The sequence below is a fragment of the Diplotaxodon limnothrissa genome, linkage group LG5, assembly GCF_057381915.1.
Source record: "Diplotaxodon limnothrissa isolate DT_005_m linkage group LG5, D_limnothrissa_male_GT1.1, whole genome shotgun sequence".
NCBI lineage: Eukaryota > Metazoa > Chordata > Actinopteri > Cichliformes > Cichlidae > Diplotaxodon > Diplotaxodon limnothrissa.
In genome coordinates, this window is record NC_140600.1 from 16347659 (window position 1) to 16369764 (window position 22106).

General features: G+C 39.0%; 2 protein-coding genes across 2 annotated transcripts; both read right to left on the minus strand.

Annotated features, from left to right (window-relative positions):
* Positions 1–8900: 8900 nt before the first annotated feature.
* Positions 8901–13255, minus strand: LOC146631858 (heme transporter hrg1-B-like). Its single transcript, XM_085353948.1, has 3 exons — positions 13126–13255; positions 9409–9576; positions 8901–9037 (listed from the first exon to the last, which is right to left on the minus strand). The coding sequence occupies exons 1-3, from the start codon at positions 13253–13255 to the stop codon at positions 8901–8903; spliced, it is 435 nt and encodes a 144-aa protein (XP_085210074.1).
* A 3872-nt stretch (positions 13256–17127) lies between these two features.
* On the minus strand, positions 17128–19366 carry LOC146631859 (uncharacterized). Its single transcript, XM_085354845.1, has 5 exons — positions 18926–19366; positions 18648–18803; positions 18227–18319; positions 17703–17738; positions 17128–17445 (listed from the first exon to the last, which is right to left on the minus strand). The coding sequence occupies exons 1-5, from the start codon at positions 19268–19270 to the stop codon at positions 17128–17130; spliced, it is 948 nt and encodes a 315-aa protein (XP_085210971.1). The 5' UTR covers positions 19271–19366.
* Between the last annotated feature and the right edge of the window lie 2740 nt (positions 19367–22106).

A 22106-nucleotide genomic window follows, 5' to 3' on the forward strand; every position in this document is an offset into this window, starting at 1 on the left:
GGATGTGATTGGCGCGGTATTTGAAGGATCGAATGCGAAGAGAGTGGTTCAGAAGATTTTTGATGAGCCCCATGATTGCACTGGTTTACATTTCATTCACAGAGAGCGGAAAGTAGCTCAATCCCAGTTGGGTTCAATCAACTTGGAAGAGAGAGAGGGAAACAGAGAGAAAAACAAAAAAAACCCTCATCTGGTCATCAAAGCAAAAGGCTGTGGACAGAAACGGGGAATTATATGAGGTTACATTTACATAAGCGGCCAAGTCAACTTAAGGATTAACTGGTATTAAAACTGAGGCCTGCTGGGACCTCTGGTGGAGCCAAAGGAAGGACAGGAAAGTCATCGTTGCTCAGGCTAATCTCGGAAGCTGCTGCTTACCTTTAGCGAAGCCGTGGCTCTGTGCCACCATCATGGAAAAAATGAGCAAACATAAGCGGGTAGGCCTACAAGAATGTCGTGGCGCATAGAAGAGGCGGAAAAAAGAAGGAGAGAATGGGAGAAGAATGAGAAAAGGGGGGAAAAGAAAAAGGAGAAGAAAGGAGAGGGACAAGGGGGGAAAAAAGTGAGGCTGTCCAAACAGAACCAGATGCAGGAGTGTGGAGGCTCGTTTGATCTCGATTCTCATAGGCTGATTGATGTTGCACATTTCATTTCCTTGTCAAAGTCCTGACATAATGTTTCACTAAACACTCAGACCTGCTCTCATCTTTGTTCTGTTTCCACAGGGGTCATAATTAAGCTTTTTTTAGAGCTGAAAATAGATCATACACATATCAATATATCAACATACACTATATAGGCTTACATACACAGACACACACACACACACACCGGGGGGTTTGGATATCCAAAAAGCCAGTATGTTGTCTGTTTCTGTCTCTCCACCAGATGGTTTTAGCCTGACTGAAATACTGCACTGAAGAGTAGCCACGCTTACACTTTGAAGTTCAGGGGGAAATATCTTTATGTCCGTAATGCAGTCAATTCAATTACCATCATGTGACTCCGCGGTGACAAACTCAGCTGGTAGGAGCGCAGCGGCGTGACCGATCGTAAGTGATGTGTTTGGAAATCCATACTGGCCTAACAAAAGGAGCCAATCATTGAATTCCTCCTCACCTTCACCCCTGAGAATTTCCTCACCCTCCTGCCCGCAGTTACTGAAGTTTGCACACAGCACACTACAACCATACCCATCCTTCAAGAGCTCCATCCCTCCCCAGGAGCTTATAGTGACACAAAGGCAGACATCTGGGACCCATTTCCCCTCCGTGGAGAAGCCCTTCCTGTGGGGTATCCACTTAGAGGGGTTCGGGAGGAGTAGGCTGGGGGGTGTGCGGTGGGGTGAAGGTGCATGGTAGGTGGGGGATGGTGGTGGTGGTGATGGTGGTGGGAGCCTGAAGACTACTAATGAGGAGGAGAGGTGTGGATGATCTAAACACAGAGTCAAACCTCCTGCCTTTCCTGGTTCGGGACCTTTTCGATTAAAGAAAGGCTTCGAAATGTATTCATTCATTTTATTTATTTGTTTATTTGCAGAGTTACACATAGTTTAGCATAAAGACTGGAAACAGCTCATAAAATCCACCCGCCAACATCTCAAAAGCACAACGGGTTATTCAGCACTAAAAATACCTGCACAAGACCTAGCACATTAAAAAAAAAAGACACTCCACTGCTTTAATGACGTTTTTATTTTATTTTGTTTTACAGAGACAACACGCAGTTAGTGGTAATTACATCAGAGTTTGCTCACTGCAAAATGGGCAACCATTTCCCCTGGGCAGGTAGACAAAAAAATTTTTAAAAAAGGAGAAGAAGAAGAAGAAGCAGGAAAAAACAACAACAACAGCCCATAGAAGTCTTATTATAATTATAATTTTCACCAGGCTCTTTGTTTCTCATAGTTTCCTGCCTCTTTGGTGTCTGTTCACCCAAATGTGATATTTATGATACAGACTCTTCTCATCTGTTTCCAGAAATCCAAACGAGAATATTTCTCCCGGGCTTTCATCTCTGATTTGAAATGACCAAATCCATCCGCCAGCACTGACAAGCCCTTAAAAACACTGATTTTCCACATACAACTTTTGTTCATGCTTCATAATGCAGAAATAAATAAAAAAATAAAATAAAAACTTCTCACAACTGGTGAAATTCATTTGCTGTTGAAGTCTTACAATCGATGGTCCAGATATGCTCCTGAACAGACCTCGAGGTGAGCTTGATTGACACACTTTTTCTAGGTGTGTGTTTACCCCCGCTGCGCACAAGCATCTATTATTCTTGTTTAGCTGTGCCTTCTTCGTATTAGATTGTAATGTATCATAATATTTAGCACTCGGGCTTCCTTCAAATGTCCCTGCTTTCATGTGTAATTTAGCCAATATCCTGCTCTGGCTCTGATTACAGTGTTTAAGTGCTGGGGTCCATCCGTGGCACATTACAAACAGTCCCAGCGGAGCTCACAGCTGAGCTGGGGATAACACACACTGGGTTGGTGCAGGCGGAGCAGCAGGTTAGGCTGGAAAAAAAGAGTCATGGGACTCATTCTGGCACTTTCAGAGAAGAAGAAGCAGTGCATGATGGCTACAAGACAGAAGAAGGGGTGGGAATGTGTGGTGACATTATCACACATCCAGCTCCGTCGGTTGTTCCAATGAAGCAATGTGTGCAAGGTGGAGGGAACTAAACTGATTAAATATGAGAGCTTGCTGAAAATAAATGGGCCTGCTTGTTTTGTTTAGTTTTTTAGTAATGACTGATACGTGGCAGATAAGTTTGTGAACCACTGAATTAAAGGTGTGTTATGTGAAAGTGGTATTTCTCTTTCTTGATTAAGTGTGTTGATTTATTTCAGACACAAAAAGACATGTGTTAAACATGCAGGTATAAACAAGTGGTAGGTGTGCATATGTGTTGCTTCACTGTTACATCATATCATCTCCATATGTGCGAGCAGCACGTCCTGTGATCTCCCTGTGAATCAGAAAATGAATTGCAAGGGCAACACATTGCAAGTACATTTAGATTTGAACTTTATTGGCAGTAAACACAAATAAGGATTTTTGGATTTCTATCAAAGCTGCCTCTGTAGTCAACATGACCCCCCGTCCCCCAAATGTTTTTTAATTTAAACTTAGTGCTGACTCTAGGCAGAAAGACGCTGATGTGATCAAGCTCTATATATAGAAAACCATCACATGAGAGTCATTTTCACTGCTGAGTCAGCCACACAACTTCACCATGTTAGGTTCACTTTTCTTGTAAGTAAGCCTGACAGTGAGTCAGCAGATCAGCGCTGACCATGTGGCCACTTCACTTGGAAAATCCTGTTTCAGTGTGAACTTCTTAAATGAGCTTATCAAGCCGCAAGTATTGTCTGGGAGGAAGAGACTCTTTCTACAGCACTTTTTCAACTGAATGTGAAACAGAAACACAATAATGACCTTTTACCATATGTGAAATGTAGTGTACATTCAACACCAAGCCAAAAGCTTGTGGCGTTAAGTCTACAATGTCTGAATATCTTGATATGAGATGAGAAGGCAATCAAACACCTTTCTGGCTTTCTATGGTCCTTTTTAGACCAAAAAACCCCCCAAACAAAACATACACATATACCATGAATCAGTTTGAGCGATAGTTCTTCAGATAAAGATCCCTGTCAGGTCAAGTGTCTAAAAACTCACTCTTCAAATGCTAGTTCCTGGAAGCAGTGTGAACCTGGAAAATCCAGGATTAGACACTATCACGCATCCAGCTCTGTCGGGCGTTCCAGTGAAGCACTGTCTGCAAGGTGGAGGGAAATGTTGCGTTTCTGAAGCAGAGCTATTGCATTAGAAACATCAACAGAGCCAGCTTCAAAGGGGTCTGCCTTCACATTGAATCAGGCCCCACTTCCATTAGATTAGATGGCCTTACCAAAGTTACATTGCGTTAACGTTTCTTTATGGTTTCTCAAATCCCTCGTTCTGGTTTTGGTTCCCCCTGTGAAGCCACTTCAAACAGCCTCTGCCATGGCATATCCCTTTGTGCTCTAAAACAGCAAATATGTGTCTCTCTAAAATGTTTCAGATGCAAGCTCGCAGTGGTCCCAGAGGCGGAGAGAGCATCGCACACACAAACACATCAGAGGAGCAATGAACAATAGATGAGTGTAAAGGTAAGCCATCTAGCGTGCTGTCAACAGCCGATTCAATTGACTGATGAGTGATGGTCGGTGCAGATGAAGACAGACAGATGAGGAGGAAAAAGGTCAAAAATAGAAAGAGAAAAGCGGAAAAACAGGGAGAAATCCTGCATCAGTAAATCAGTGTGTTAAAAGGAAGGGATTGGACGGAGGGGGGGGCTGCAAAAGGTCTAGAAACATATGTTTCAGTTTGTAAATAAAACAGTAAATTGCTATGGATATTGCTTAAATATCTGTGGGCTTTGTACCATGCTTTGCGGAAGTTCCTCGGAAATCATTCTGGGACTGCCTTCTTAAAATGCCAAAGCGACTTCTTAATGTCAAAGCGGCCATCTGGTTCTCGACCAATTCAAGATGTTTTCTTTTCATTTCGTTTTTTTTTTCTTCCTGATGCTTCTTTTTTTAGATCAAATACTTCATTTTTGTATGATTAATTCCGCTTTTCGTCAATCGCAGTGGAAAAGCCAGCAAACCCATAAATCCCCATTCACCTTCTATCTGGCACTCTAAAGTAAAAGTACTTTTACTTCATTCAAGAAATTGAACACTACAATACCAGTACAGTATACATCTTCAACACTTTTACAGTTGTACTGCTTCTTCTATTATGTTAAAGGCCAAGCCTAGGCAACTAATTTTCCCAAGGAGCCACATGAGAAACTGGGACTGTTGTCCCAAGGGCCACGTCAATAAGCTTACTGGTGCTACCCTCCATAACAGTCCCACCAATAAGCCTATTGGTGTGGCGAATAAGCTTGTTGGTAGGACTATTGTGGATGGCCACAAAAAAAAAGATTATTGGTGGGACTGTTGTGGACAACAGTCCCAGTTTCTCATTTGGCCCATTGGGAAAAAAAAATTTGCCCACCCTGTTTTGTTTTGTTTTGTTTCCTTTCCTACAGTCACCTGGCTGTTTATATTTTACATACATTGCAAATGTCAAGGTATGTAAAGGTCCAGGAGGTATCAAAATGTGAAATTCCAGCAATATATTTAAACACTCATTCTGCCCCCTAACAATTTTAATACCAGGGTTCTCAAGGTGCAGTCCATGGAGGCAGTCGCAGCCCTTGATAACATTTTATGTGGTCTATGAGCGCAGCAGGACAAGAATGCACTACTGTACATTTGATTTATCTGCAGGTCAAGTCATTCTATGAAACAGCTGTGAAGAATGAGACCAGAGTTTCTTCTCTTTCTGTTAGAGCAGACTAAACTTTCCTAACACTGATAAGTACACCTGGTATTAAGGAAATGTTGCAGCCACAGGAGCCACAGTTTGATAGAAGATAGTATTTAGACAAAGGTGTTTCTCATTAAAATAAATTAGGGCTCCATGCTAAAATGGAACAGAAACTTTAATGCCATTACAAACACCTGTATTTGCTTACCATTTTATGTTAAATCAGGTATATGATTTTAAAAAAAAAACCTCTAAAACAGTACAGATTATCAATATGAAGTGCTAACCTCGGAGCAGGCGTAAGAGTATTGACTACACTTGATATGTGCAATTTTCTTGTGAGCCCTTCAGTTTCCCCAAAAATGTACTCAGTCATCAAAACTTTCAAAAACCACTGGTTTAATGCTTTAAATAAATGCTCAGAAGCAGACGATATATAAGATGAAACAGTGCTGTACACATATTTAAAGGCTAGTACAAGTAATTTCTGCACCTACATAATTTCTTGCACCACTTGAAAAATGGTAACTTTGATTTTTGATGCCAATTTTCTCCCAGGGTTGACAATTTTGCATTTCACCAACTGGCAGTGCCATCTTGTTCTCAATAAATTATGCAATGGTTTGCATATTTTTCAATTCAAATATTTAAATCAGCCACATCTGACATGTTTCGCAATATTTTTTGAGCTGTAGAATCATAATGCATAATATGGCTTAAACTGGATTAATATCACTGCTCAGGGAGCAGTTTTAACTTTTTTTTAAACATGGTTAGTTAAATACAAAAGAATACATCACACTTTGTGAAGTCACCTTATATTTTGCAGCCAAATAACAACAGTGGAGCAAACTGAAATGAAAAAGCAATGTAATTAAAAGTAAATATCCAATAATCTACTAATACTTTCACTTTGCAATAAAACATTTTAAAATGAGGACCAAGTTTTTCTTTCTCTCTATGCATTTTGATGCTAATGGTGTTATAATAAATATAAGTGTGAACAGACTGTTGACACATCTACAAAAGCTAAATGTGCTCTAACTGTTCACTTTCATGTGCCAGTGTGAACACATGAACAGGTCCAAATTTGCTGTTCTATAACTGAAGTCAGACACTCAAATTCTGACTGTAAGTGTATGCTGAATGCAAAGGAACATCTTTACTTCTTGCCGGTTGCTTGCTATAGATTTAAACAGTCATCTTGTGTTTGCTCTGCAGTGTGTAATTATACAGGATGTTTAGGATATTTGGGTTATTTGAATGTCTAAACTATTGTTTCCAGTCTCTCCACACTCTGCCAGACTGCCAGTCAAGACAACTTCCTCCCTTGATTTGGGTAGAGTCCTGTAATTGAATAAAAAGAGACCCCTCCCTCTCTTTACATACTACACACACACAAACACACACATGCACATTTTACAGGCTGGTGTATAAACTTAATAGGGTGCATTTGGTTCCAAAGCCCCCAGCCCGCTTGATGGAAAGTGAGCTGGATTGTTTTTCAGTTTCTTAATGTCGAAGTTTATAACAGCCAGATAAAAACAACGTTACCATGGTGATTTAACCACAACATCGCAATTACCTTGATGCTGCGAGACTCTCCGGGCTTACAAACAAACCAGTATAATGCAATTAAGATATAAGCACCACAAAAATGTTGGTAAAACGCAGAGGAAGGATGTAGGACAGCAACAAAGTGAAATAATCATGGTGGCTTTTCCAGGATCAAAGTTATTGATAAATATAGTAAATAACCAAGCACCATGCCAAAATTCACTTCTTTTAATCCTCAGCATAGCAGGAGTTCTTTCCTTAATGAGCACTGCAGGATGGAATTAAGGGGACACTTTTTTTTCTTCCGCCAGATATTTTTCTCCTAACAAATAACTTAATGAGCGAAAGAACACCAAAAAATGATAGCACTGTAAAAATTCGCTAACATATTTTTCACATCAACTTCAAAGTGCTTCTATCAGGCAGCTGCTTTAACAAAATCATATAGCAAAAAAAAAAAACACCCTGAACCAGCCTCCCCCACCCCCCACCTTTCCTTTGAGGGACAAAATAAAAATGTGGATAAATGGAATAATTGCCCAACTTCAAAGTGCAGGTTATTGCCTGCGTTTACTGTTGCGATTGCAATGCAGTGGGGATGTTTTCTCTTCAGAAGGGTGGCTCGGCTTGGTGGGAGAAGTGCTTCATTCCTGTCAGGGTGCAAATCACATTTTAATGCCTAAAAACACTGACCCTTCTGCCCCGGGCTTAGTCAGAAGAGGAGTGCATGACACTTTCAAACTGATTCCATAATAGTTTCTAATACTCACATTATAAGCTTTGTGATTTTTTTATTTTATTTTATTTATTTTTTTGATGGAGGGGGGGGGGGGTGTTGTACTCTTTAAAGAACAGCAGACATTAAAAATTTTAGAGGAACAGAAAGTGCAAAAGAAACAAAGAAATTCCTGGTCAGAAAAGAGGAAGAGCTCTTGGTCACAGCCATGCACATTTTCAGACTTTATTAACAGCACTCTTAGAGACACTCCTGCACAAACACACACACACCTACATTCAGTCAAATGATACATGCGGATGCACAAAGTTTCCAGACTCACCTTACAATATAAATGTCCATAATCGGGTTTCACATGGATGATATAAAACAAAGTAACTTGATTACTTAAGTGTGCATAACAGTGTCATCACAGCCCAATGAATGCCCGTTTCGCCTTTTTGTCACACAGACAAAAAATAAAATAAAATTTAAAAAAATCACTCATACAATAAAAATGCTGGTTCAAAGTTCAGAAACATACAGTACCAATACATTGGTGCTTATTTGGAATTTCACAGGAAAGCCTAAATGATGAAGGATTTCAGGCTTACCTGCCTTCAATAAGGCCTCGACGCACTTTTAAAGCAGTGTGTGAATGTATATCAGCTTTAAATCACTGTACATCAAGGGACCGGTGCTTTGTGATCTGATTTTGTCATTTGATTACTCAATGTACAACCTGTAAGCTAGTAAAAAAAAACCCACCTTAAATAGAAATATCACACAGATAGAACGATAAGAAACGCCCATGAACTGTACATTTATATCTGGAAGAGGGATACCCCCTAGTGGCTGCAGCGTTGAACTGAAGGTTTTCACAGAAGAGTCGGTAAATTTGCAACAAGTTCTTTAACTGCGATGTGGTTAAAAAATTGATCATATTCTAGGAATGTTTTACCAAGAGGACACTGTGTAGATTCAGGGGTGAACGAAAAAGTAAGAAAATAAAATCTATCTGGGCTAGTATAAAACGGAGCTGGATTTATCAGAAAAGTTTAGAAGTCAGCGAAAAATCCTGCTCAGAATTAAAAATGAACCAGTACGTGGTGACGTGGAGACCCTGTTCAAGGTCATGATGCTCTGCATAAAGAAAAGAAAAAAAGCACTGCTGGTTTATTTTTTTACTCCTCCATCAGCTCCACACTGTGAGAGCAAGTCTGTGCATCTTCTGTAAGATGCAGGACTTTCCCTCAGAAGTCACTGAGGATACCGATGTCCTCAAACTCAGTGCGGTATTGTTCAGCAGTGTGGGTGAGCATGAAGGACCATTTCAGGGTCATGACGCTCCACACACAGGACAGGTAGAAGCTCTGAGGGTCAGTGAAGGCTGCGAAAACAGAGACACACAATTCAATTCAATTTTATTTATATAGAACCAATCCACACAACAGCTCCCTCAGGGCACTTTGACAATCAAATAACCCCTTGTGAGCAAGCACTTGGGGTTATTAGGACCTAAACACATTAAATGTCCCACTCTACAACCATCTTTTAACTGAACCCTTTCTTCTGTAAAGTAAAAGATGCTGGCTGCAAAGTACTGGGTCAAATAATAAAACTATTTGAAATAAGTAATTGATAAACAATGATTTCACATAGCAACAAGTCTGAGTATGTACACCACAGAGCTGTTTCGTAATGAACAATATACATAAAAAAAAATGAAGTGAGACCAGAAAGTGATGCCGAACAACTCACTGTCTTTGTATAGGGCGCCAATGCCCAGGAAAACAACAAAGCTTGCGAGTGCCAGCAGAGAGAAGAAAATCCCAATGAGCATGAAAAACCTGAGGCCTTTCAGCCAGGTCCGCCAGTAGTCCTGCAGGTACATGATGTGAGTGATCAGGGTCCAGAGTGCCAACACACCTGAAGGAAGAGACCAGGTACAGACAGCAAAGTTAGCTTTCAGCTTCATGAGTCTGTTTAAAAGGCAGAGTACTACAGGTTTTACATGATATGATCCACCTTCTTGCCATTTTCTAATAATATGTAAATGCATCAACACATTTCCACATTATTACACTTTTTTAATTTTATTGTTGCACTGTAACAGAGCTGCAGTTGTTGTGCACATATTCAACTCCTCTCTGATTCAGATTTAATGCTAAAGCTCTTGTTTTACTAACCTTTAAGCCTTACGTCAGGACTGGTGCTGAAAACTAAGTCTGACTGGAGGAGGAAGTCTGAATATTACAGTGAGACTGGCTGAGAATCTGTATTTGGTGGTATCTATAAGAGTTCTGATTCTCAAGTGTTTGATTTCAGTTTACTTGAGTTCATCAGTGGGGAAAAGATTAAAGATTAAACTTGTGTCAAGTACGTTTTAAACCCCCTTTGAGTTGATGGCAGCTTGGAAATTTGGAAAATACTCTGAGGGACCAATTTGTGTCCCAAAGAGGAAAACATCCTTTACAATAACAGCTCCTCACTTCTGGAACATTATTCTAACTTTGAATGTAACCTTAAAGCCATCATACCTAGCTGTTTTCCTTATACCGGTATGCTCACATTTTCTTTTTGTTTGATTGATTTGTAATTCATACAAGCTAACTGTATGTTCGGTCTAACATCAACTGTTTGCCTAGTTTTTGCTCACTTTATCCTTTAATGACTTTTATGTTTTCAAAAAGTAGCTAGGAGGCAGATTCTGCCTCAGCCATTTGGCTAACGCTGGCACATTTATGGTAACCTTCATTAATGCAGACTGTCCCTGACAATTAACACTAACATTAAAAATGTGTAGTAAACAACACACTTACAGCTGAACTGAACATACAGCCATGTGAAAGAGCCTGTGAAAAACTAAGTACACCTCATGATTCAGACGCTTGTAGCACCACCCACAGCAGAGATAATTTAAAGTAATGATTTTCATTATGAAGTTGTTAGTCGCTAACATTATTTGGGAGGAATTCTGGCCCACTTTTCTTTGTTTGCTGAGTTCATTGAGGTTTTGGGGTATTTGTTTATGCGCAGCTTTCTTAAGGTCCTGCTACAGTATTTTAATCAAGCTGAGGTCTGGACTTTGACTGGACCATTGCAACACCTTAATTCTTTTCTCTTTCAGTCATTGCGTTATAGATTTGCTAGAGTGCTTGGGAACTTTGTTGTACTGCATAACCCACTTTTAGCTAAGTAACACACGAGCCTTCATATTTGACTCTAGAATACCTGGGTATACAGAGCAGTTCATGGTTGATATAGTGACTACAAGATGCTACTTCAGGAGCTCAGCTCCTATGGCGGAAAAAACCCTAATCATCAACCTTCCAACTGCCATGCTCAACAGTCGGTACGAGGTGTTTGTGCAGTGCATTATAGCCAAACATCTGCATGTGCTTTTTAGTGAAAAGAGGCTTTCTCTTTGTATCCCTTCCAAATGAGCCATACTTGTTCAGAAACTCCTTTGAGTTTGAGTCTAACCTTATTGTAAATTTGCTGGGGTGTCACTTCCGGAAAGACTTGAAAGCTCGATCCTAGAAAATTAACAAAACATCTGCTTTTATACAGGTGCTCACACTTGCTGAATCATTTAATCAGGTGCACTATTTACCCTCTTAATTCATATGGAAGAAGTAAGAGTGTACTTAGCTTTCACAGTGAAAACTGTCTTTTTCACATGACTGCATATACCAGTCATTGAAATAAATTTGACTGGTCATGAACTTTTGTTTGTATAATCAATAAATGCTGGATCATGACACAGCATGCTGCCAAATGCTGAGTCAACAAATCACACTTCTCTTTTTGTCATTGCAACAGAAGGAAGTGCAACAACTTTTATATTAGTTGAAGATCAGTGAAGATGCACAGGATACACTTTTGCTCTTTCCTGTGGGATGACTCATCATCATGTAAACATGTTTGTGGTCTCACAGGATCAGATTCAGATTTACTTGTGGGTAAAAGAATTCAAAATCTTGATATTATATCAATATGTATTTTTAAAAGAATGAGGAAAACATGGTATGGTGCAAATGAACCTTTAACTGTTTACTGTGTGCTAAGTTTTTTATATATTTAAAAAAAAGAAGAAGTTGGGATGGACAGTCTGTATGCAAGCATACAACAACAACCATGACTCTACTTCATGTGCTGGATTATTTCTGATATTGTGTTAATAAAATAACAGCTTTGATTAAAATCAATAGCCCAATTCTTTTCAACGCTGACTGACTGTGAAATAAATCAGGCACGTCAATTACGCCCCAGCCTGATGGACAAAGAAATTGCAGCTCTTCATTTTCAGTCCGATTAATGTGTTACTACCAATGTAATTAGGAATGGTTACTGACTAACTGCACAAAAAGATGACACCACTGTTGTACTTTAACTAGTTTGATCTTTGGTAAAAATGCACATTTAACAACCGCTAACACTGAGTACACTACACCCTATCAGCAGATGAGCGCAGAGGTTTCAGATGCTCATCTGTAAACCTCGATAGAGTTTCAAAGGTCAAATTTCCAGATGCAACTCTTTTATCACCGTTGCACGGTTGTGCATGGGCGGAAGCATTTTTATCTTTTTGGCAAACCTAACAGGATCTAACATTGCGATTTGTGACATCCTGTCAAGTCCATTGTCCATATGTTCACACTGCATGATAATATCTGAACTCAAAGCAGCACAGTCGTAAAGGAAATGCTACTGCTCTAAAACAACAGCCTTTCTTTTGCAATGTTGACATATTTTCCTTTTATTGTGAGTTTGCACAGACATGCCCTTTAACCAGGTGTAAATCTGTACTCGGATTATACTCGGACATGGATTATACATCACGCTCCCTTATTCACCATCAATGTCCACAGTAAGTCATACAAAGTACTGGTGATTCAGGATTGGAAAGGTTTTAAAAATGTCCTTTAAAAACTGACATTGGAGAACGGAGACTCTAATGGTTGATCTAGTAGGTGTTCACCAGTGGGAACAGATTAAAGTATAAACAACAGGAATGCTATTATACTTGTTAATAAATGATGCTGAAAAAGACTCTTCTACTGTGGATAGTGTTATTTGTCTAAATGTTCTGAGAATTAATTCATAATTCAGATGAACACAGAGCGACTTATTTTACTTAGATTTATAGGATTTGGGTCTTGAACATATTTAAACTTTCTATTTAAAAAAGACACTTGTGTAGAAGTTTATGAACATAAAGTGACATCTGATTATTTTAAGGTCTTCAAGACAAACAGTAAATTTAACAAAAACATTTTTTTTTTTAAAAAAGTGCAATATTTACGCACACATTTGGTTGCCGCATGTGTCATAAAGTTAGATGACCTGGCCTTGAAATAGAAGTTATACCTGTGACACATCTCTAACTCTACGCTCCCATAAATGCCAATAAATCTCTCATTCACTGCTCCTCACACTCATCACATGTATCGCTGCAGAGAGTGTTTACTTCACCTGACAGTCCCCCCATGGCTCCAGTCCAAGGCTGATTGTACACGAAGTTCCACACCAGAAAGGCTGAAAAGCCCACGATCGTACCAAACGAAGCATAGGCGATCCTCATGTACGTCTTATTGATACCCATGATTGCAAATTTAAAGTTAATAATAAAAAAAATAAAATAAAGGCTGTGTGGGGAGAAGCAGTCGCGGGCTGGGCTGGAGGAGAGCCGAGTGTCTGTGAGCTGCAGCAGCAGGAGGTAAGAGCTGGTAATAATAAAATATCTACCTGACAAAAAAAAGGTCCACGAGGACACAGTGTGACTAAAACAACGCGTGTGCTCTGCTGGCTAATGGTTAATGTGGTTACTGTGAAACATGACAGCGCGTTTCTGATGAGGGATGTCCTATCCAGCTGCAAAAACACACAGCCTTGCGTTACGTCATCAAGAAATCTGATCATGGTGGGTGGACACAGCAACCCCTACAGGACCACAGAGGAAATTATCTACCTCAGAGCTCTCTCTGTGTGTGTGTGTGTGTGTGTGTGTGTGTGTGTGTAAAATAACAGCTGGACGGATTAAAACCCTTTTTAATTTGCATGTTGGATTCATAGGTGATGAATGGCAAATGTGTTTTTATTTTATCTGGGCAGATCATAAGTGAAAAAAATAAGAAAATGATCCGGCATGATTTACATGGAGGTTTTGAATAAAATAATGTGCTTCTTGGGACTGTTATAATAAAATTTTATTTGATCTGTGTACTGCATTTGAAACAGATGGCCACATTGTCCATAGAAACTGCTGGTGTTGGTACAAAGGCTCCTGTCTTGTCTTCATAGGAGAATTCTCCCCATCCTCAGCCATCCTTCATGGGGTCTTTCCCATATTCTCAATCTAAATGGCATCCCTGGGTCAAGATAATCCATTTATACAGTCATGTGGAAAAGAAAGTTGTCACTTTCTAAATCGTCTTGTAAAACACTCAGTAGGCTCTCATTGCTTTCATGGGAATTAAGTGGCTAAATAGGTGTTGCTCATCAAAATAAGACCATGCAATGGTTGCAAAAGCACCATGAGCTACATCTAAGATGCTACAGAAGTTAGCATGTTAAATGCTTAAGTTCATGACAGTACAATCAGAAAAACATTGAACAAGTATGGCTTCTTTAGAAGCTATACAAGGAAAAGGCCTCTCGTCTCTAAGAAAAGCACATGGCAGAACAGCTTAGGTTTGCAAAGCTGCATCAAAGGGATAAAACCATAAGACAGATAATGGTCATAATGCTGTGAGTTATGTACTGATAGGCTGTTTGGTTTTCTCCAAACAACTCATACTGACTGTCACAAAGCTAGAATAATTTTCCCAAAGTGAGGAGCTGTTATTCTAAAGGATGTTTTCATCTTTGGGACACAAATTCTCCTCTTAAAATATTCTCCAATTTTATGCTGCCATCAATTCAAAGAGTACCACAGGCACCTCTGACACAATGCTATCTTACATACAAAGCACTCCATTGATTGCAGCAGTGTTCTAAACCTGCACAATTAATGTTTTGGCAAAAGAGCACAACAACATTCAGAAGGGCAATGGTATATTTACATATATAAAAATATATTTATTTACAATATATTTATTGTAGAGTCCTAATTTCCACTGCCATGCAGACAATCAGCTCAGTGATCCTACGCCAGAGGTCCTTTCATCAGGCCCAAAAAAGGATCTTTTTTTTTTTATTTATATATATTTTATTTTAAAAACACCACAAATGTCATCCATGCTTTCGCATCTTCATGTTTGGACTGCTATATTTCCTGCTTTCAGTGGCTGTAGCCCAGGAGCTAGAGCAGGTCAGCTACTAATCAGAGGGTCGGTGGTTTGATCCCCGGGCAAGGTACTAAGCCCAAGTTGCTCTCCGATACATCCACTGGAATATCAGTGTTAGAAAATGCTTGAGCATAGAAAAAAGTGCTTGCGTGAATGAGGCTATAAAGTGCTTCGAGTGCCCATGCCACTCTAAGTGGTTCACCAGCAACCTGGTGGATGCTAAGAGGTTTACACCAGAAATAGTTGCTCATTTGCACGATCAGCTTGGTAAGAGCAGGTTTCGAAAAAGTTAAAACTTTCTGTTACAAACACAGCTGTGTGCCAACCTAGACCTTGCTGCTTCTTCATATCAATTGTATTTACAAAATGTGCAACTCTATAATATATACCAAATATGACCTGGGGTTGAAGTTAAAGGTACATGTAAACATAATGAAGAGTTGTCTGTGAAGGTTCTCAGTCATCCAGGTCATTGTAGTCTAAGGAGCTTGAAAAGAAAAGTGTCTGGACTTCTTTAAGTTGCTTGAAGACGTTTCACCTCTCATCAGAGAAGCTTCTTCAGTTCTAAGGGTCAAAAGGTGGAGAGTCCCAGATTTAAACCCAGTGGGAGTTTCCCCCCAAAGAGGGACAAAAGGACCCCCTGATGATCCTCTACCTAATCACATGAGCCAAGGTGTGAAAACGGGTGTGGGTCACAATCAGCCAGGGTTTCAGGTGAGCTCATTGTGAAACCTGGCCCCACCCTATCGTGTGATTTCCTGAGTTCTGGAAGAGTTCTGGAAATCTGAAAGATAACAGGAGTTAGAGTCAGAACTGTAGAACTGAAGAACTGTAAGAATAAAAAATGACCTTTATACAAAAAGGGGAAGATGGTAAAGGGTTTTAGAAGACCTGCACTCAAAAAAATGAAACGTTGACTTTAATTAAAATTATTTTGTCAACAGGTTCCACGAAATTGAATTGTGTTAGTTTAAAGCAAAAGTCTTTAGGTCATCTAATTTAATAAACTTGCATTAAAGTAAAACAATCCTTTTGAAGTGAGCCAATTTTATAAATCTATTTAGGATTAATTAACAAGCAATATTTAAGACCACCTAAAACAAGTTATGTTGTATGGACATAAATTATGTATTTACAGGTTAGATAGATTAGATTCGTTTTGTGAACACATTTCTTGTTTGTGGTATTTAAATGTTAAATTTAAGTTAGATTAATTAAAATATTATATTTTCAGCGAAATTGTGCTTTACTAATTAGTTTTACACAAATCTATTTTGTCAACAGGTTCCACACAAATGAATTTAATACAAGCCACTTATTTTCTTTAATTTCCTTTATTGCCAAGACATTCATTAAACATTTCTTTAACAAAACAGCTGCACCACACGTTATTAACCCATTAAGGTTAGTAACTAATAGTATGCACACAGATGCACCATAAAAATAACGATTTTAAATTAAATGTCTCTGCCAGAAACAGAAGAAAAAACATTTAAGATCACATAATAGGTTGACCACAAAACCTTTAACAAATCAAAATGAACTGTTCACCTTAACAGCCACAATCCTGGACGGCATCCCATGACAAATTTGTGAAGAACAGAATAAACAGGTTCCAGTCACCAGGTTAGATAAAAAAAAAAAGTAATAATAATAATAATAAAAACAAATAGTCTACTAATATTCCCAAAATGATATCACCATCCCAAATAAAACTTGAATAAAATATGCAAACATTATGATCTGACAATAAAACAGCTTGCCAGTTTTCAGTTTTTTGCAGCAGCTTAACAGAACTCATTTAACACTTGCCACTGACAGCATTTATTTTACCACTGTATAGGGAAAAAACTCAAGTGGCAAACATTTTAACATGGAAAGAATTGTTCTTTTTTAAAATGCGGCAAAATGCACATTCATCCTGTATCGTCTCTCAATGAAACCATTTAAATCTAAATACTTTGAATAATCTTTTAGTAGGCCCTAAACCCCCCCGCCCCCAAAAAGAGTAAAATCTCTGTAATTGCAATTGTTTACAAACAAATGTTTTAAATCTCTCTCAAATTTTGGTTCCCCCCCCCACCAAAAAAAACAACAACATTTTTTAAACCAAATTTCCATTTTATTCGCCTCCCAAAAACTTCTGTCCATCTGACAGAACATTCATCCAAATAAAAGAAGGGTTGGATTATTCATACAGTTTATTCTTGAGCATCTGTACCTTTGTTGAGAGTCTGCTGGCATCCAGATGAAGGAAGACCTTCTGAAGTACCTCAAAGAAAGCTTTCAGTTCCCGAGGATAACTGAGATTGAGTGCATATATCACACCCATTAAGACCGCACACGCAGAGGCCATGTCTCCCAGGTCATGCAGAACTTCAACACCCTCGATGGTTATACTCACATCAGCTGGAGGAGTGCTGGCATCACCTCCTTCAACACTGATGGTGAAGATACCAAGGGTAATTTGTTCCAGCTCCCTTTGAACAGCTGTAGCATCAGAATCCTTTAAAACAGAGAGTAAAACAAAAACCCATCGCATTGGGAATTAGACACAAAAACACAGAAAAATGCATCCTTAAAAAAAAAAAAGCCAAAGTCACCCTTTAATGAAATAAACACAATATCAGGAAGACTAATGATTCTGCACCCTGGTGCGCCATTATTTTCGACTACAGTTTTAACAAAAAATGTTAAATAAATAAATACTAAATAGAATCACCATTATATATATATATGCATCCTCTAAGTATTATGTATTACTAACTTTTTAGTATTGGATTGCATTACATTGCATAACTCTTCCTGAAATGTGTGTATACATAAAGATTCCTGTTGAAAGATTTTATTATGTTTATGTATAGAAGTACATTTCATTTGAGGTTCTCTAGATGTGTTTGCTCTTTTTACTAGAGAAGTTACACTGTGCAAGCTCAGCACGAAGTCTATGCCATTGTATGTTATCTCTTCCTGCATGTGATGAAGTCTCTACTGTTATATGTTATCTCTTCCATTCATGTGACTGTGACGCAAACATGCTTGAGTATAAATAAAGGGTGGTGACTGCTGCGGAGTGTGAGTCTCCGTTTGAACTCTCACCCATGTGCACGTTAAACCTGCAAACCTGTCTGAGTGTCATTTATTCTGACCTGAGTTGCATTACAGGAAAACTCCTAACATTTCCCCAAAGCATTTAAACAGATTCCATGCAAATTATAACAATGTGACAACATTAGTTATTCAAGATTTGGTTTAATACAGATAAAGACTACGCTAAAATTACCAACCAGGTATTCTTTAAAGAGGATGCTTGGGTCTTCATTTAGGTAAAGAGGTAGTGCCCTGAGGACACACTCCCTCCTCTTTTCAATAGTTTCATTCTGGAGAGAGTGACAGAGGTACAGAAAGAGAAAACAGAAATACTTTAGAATGACACAAACTGACAGTATATGCAAAATGAATGACATATCCACTGCTGACACAGACATGTACACAAGACCAATTAATGATCACATGAATATTTAACATGTGGGCAGGGTTTCCACCATATTATACATATCCATATTAAGCAACAGAGGGAAAGACAAACTAATACGGCATCTTTTTTTGCATACCAAAATGGAACTTACAGGTACTATACACTAGCTGTTTAAATTTGAAAGTGATCTTATAATGCCATAACATTTTGCTGCGAACAGAAAAACGCACCTGTGTGGCTGGGGCCAAAATTTGCCTGATTTTCCTCCCTGCAGCGCCTCCTTTATTCTTGAAGACTTTTATTAGTTGGTCAGTGTATTGGTCAAGTTGTGCAAGAAACCTCGGAACCAGTGGAGCAGTAGTAATCCTTACAAATTCTGCTTCTACCTAAAAACATGTCAACAAACACAACATACTGTACTGTAACTATATTTATATATACTATACGTACACATATACATACTACTGGAGCCATTACAGCTTTTATTGTTATTTATAAAGATTCATACCTCAGCCACACTAAATAGTCCTGGCCATCTGATCTTGAAGTCGGCGATCATGGGATTGTTTTTGACAAGTTCCTGCCTCCTGTATGCAAAGGTCCTGGCCATCTTCTCTTTGATAACTATCTCATTATGCTTCTTCTTGACCTCAGTTAGCAATGCCAATCTCTCCCTTTCAAGGCTGTCCTGGGTCTCTCCAGCCGGATAAGGAGGACAAAAATTTACCTCTGCCTTTCTAGGTTTTTTGACAGCATATGCTGGGTGACATCGATCGGTTGGTTTGTGCTTGAGGGAATTAATGCTCACTTCTGGGCACCCCAAGTTTCTAAGCTTTGTCCTATAATTTGCCATCTTGTACTTGAGGCTAATCTTCCATCCGTAGAAACCACTGAAAGATCCTTGTTCTCTTAAGCATGGATGTGCTTTGATTAAAGCTTCAGCAACAGATTCTATTTCCAAGTTTGAAGGATATGCCTTAAACGTCATGATTTTCTCAGCTAGAGCTTCTAAAATGTCTGACTTAAGTTTGTGTCCTGGGTTCAGAAGAATTCCATTTGATATGAAAGCCTGGTTTGCACTTTGAAGTTGCATCTCCACGTCATACGGAAACTTTGGTATTTGGAATTCTGCAGGCCACTGAGATCGAGCAGTTTCGGAGTCAGAGGATGAAAGTAATAGTGTGTCAGAAGATGATAGTGACGTTTCTTCCCCACTTTGGTTCATCCCAACTTCACCAAAGTCTGAAGCATCAGTCAGACAGATGACTTTCACTGTGCTCTTGTCCTGAATATCATCCATTCGTTTAAGGTTGATAAACTCATTATCAAAGTCACTGTCCATGTACTGGAGTCTAATGTCCCCCTGAATATCAAACTGACGTTTGATCTCATCTGAAAGATCCTCCACAGACTTTGGCATGCCCGATGCTATCGTCAGTTTTTCAGTATTGTTGGAACCAAGGATGATCCGCAGTTTTACTGGTTCAGCCATCATTCGATTCCGTGCTTCAGTCTAGAAAAGAAAAAATATATATACATGAACATAAATCCAGTAACTACGTACAAAATTGAAAGTATTAAAATTGAGATGTCAACATGTTTCACAACGGTACTTAACAGAGAAGTGAGAAAAATTCTGGCTAATCTCAACATAAACACAGATTAAAGGTTTTCTTGTCTAGAAGATGTACTGATGGGCCTAACAGACTGTTAGATTCAACAAGTCACAAGGAGTTAGTGGCTGAACATCACAATAAAGCCAGATGCTACTTTAGGTGCTTATGCCAGTGAGATTAAAGTGCATATTGAGTAAGGTATTAATTACAGCTGTTTACTCACATATTCATTGTGTGCTTTTGATGTAAGGATATCTTTTCAATGTAACCATTCGAAGGGGACCAATGAAGTAGTCATTTAATGGGTACTTCTCTGCCAGTTCATCATATGTTATCAGGGACATTTTGCCACTTGTACATGGTTGCAGTTCAAAGGCCCGGTAGTGCTCCCTAAACCAAGACGAAAACTTGCTGACAATGAAATTCAGTGTACCCTGAACAACACATAATCTGATTATCTCTCCAAATTCAGGCAGCCCATCAGTAAAACCACAGATAACGATCATTCTATTTCTGTAGTTGATCCCTCTATAGTCTGCACTTTTAGTCATGTTTACTTCTGTCATGTCAGGATACATCTTTTTGATAGGCAGAGAAATGTCATCTTTCAGAACCTCAAGTGGAACTCTTGATGCACTTGACACTTCAACTCCAGATTTCTGTGGATGTAATGAGTGTAAGTGATAGGCAATCAGCATTTGATGTTTCCTTGACAGTGTTAGAGCAACATTCTTGAAACACTTGGTATGATGAGCCACTTCCTTGAAAAAACTGTGTTTTCCCTCAAATCGCATTGTCCATAATCCAACAAGAGGACCAAAACATCGGATCATCTGAGGGTAATGTTCCAAGTAGTGATGCTTTGGCAGAAGTTTTTTGTTGGGAAATGCTTCTTGATATTTCTGTCTGTGATCAGAAATTTTGAACTGAAGATATCCAATTGATTCTTCTGTATGGATCTGGGCAACAGCAAGTTCCACTATCTCCTTTAAATCCAAAATGATTTCCCACACTGGATCACCGTCAGGTATAACATCTCCAATCAAGAAGGGCAGCAATCTTAACAGAGTCCAATTTTCCGCTGCATTGCCACCTATTGTATTTTTTCTTAACAATGTTCGTGGAACAATATGTGGACGGTTTGTTTTATCTTTTCCCTTATAGGGAAAACTGACAATCACTTTATTTAAAGAGTCCAAAGTGATGTATTTTTTGGATATGAACATACCCAGACACTGTGCAAGTTCCACTGGAACAACACCTTCCAAAAGATCGTGGAGTATGTCAGGTGGATATCCAGTTGTCACATGAAAATGAGAAAGATTTTCCATCAGCACACATGGCCTTTTTACTCCAACACAATGCTTTCCACTCTCTACTGCATGTTTGACATGTTCTTTGTGCAGGTCTTTGGATCGAAGAGTAAACTCTCCAGAAAGTACCGGTTTGGTCTGAAAGTCGCTGAAGCGTCCTGTGCAAAATCGACAAACATACTCTCCTGAAAAGCTCTCCACAAAACCTACAATCCCATGAGCACCTAGATTGTCTGCAGCTACACACTGTACCGTGCCTTTAATATTTTTTCCAATCTGTGGGACAAATACCCCATGCTCCTCCAAGACTGCCAAATCACACAAAAGAGGTTCAAGCACTTTTTCATACCCATATTCCTTGACGTAGCTGCTTTTACACAGTATTGCCAAGTAGATGGATGACAAAGAGGAGTGTTGGTCTTGGGATAAGTTGCTTAATATCCAGTACACTGCACAAAGTTTGTGCTTCTTTCTTGAAGTACCGAGAGGGTTGCATACTTCAAAATCATCAATGTAAAGCATCACGGTAATTCTCAATTCATCAGCAGACAGGAACTGATTTTGTTTGAAAAATTCTCCATCTTGAAATGATCTGTATTCTTGTTGCATACTTTCAGTTTCCTTGGATTGAGCATTGTAGTTTTCTACTATGTCATCTACTATACCATTCTTTGTTAGGAGCTGTTGTAGGGTCTGCAGTAATGGTATATATTGGTAGGTGTGGTTGCTCTCCTTATCCAAAATATATTCAATTGGTTCA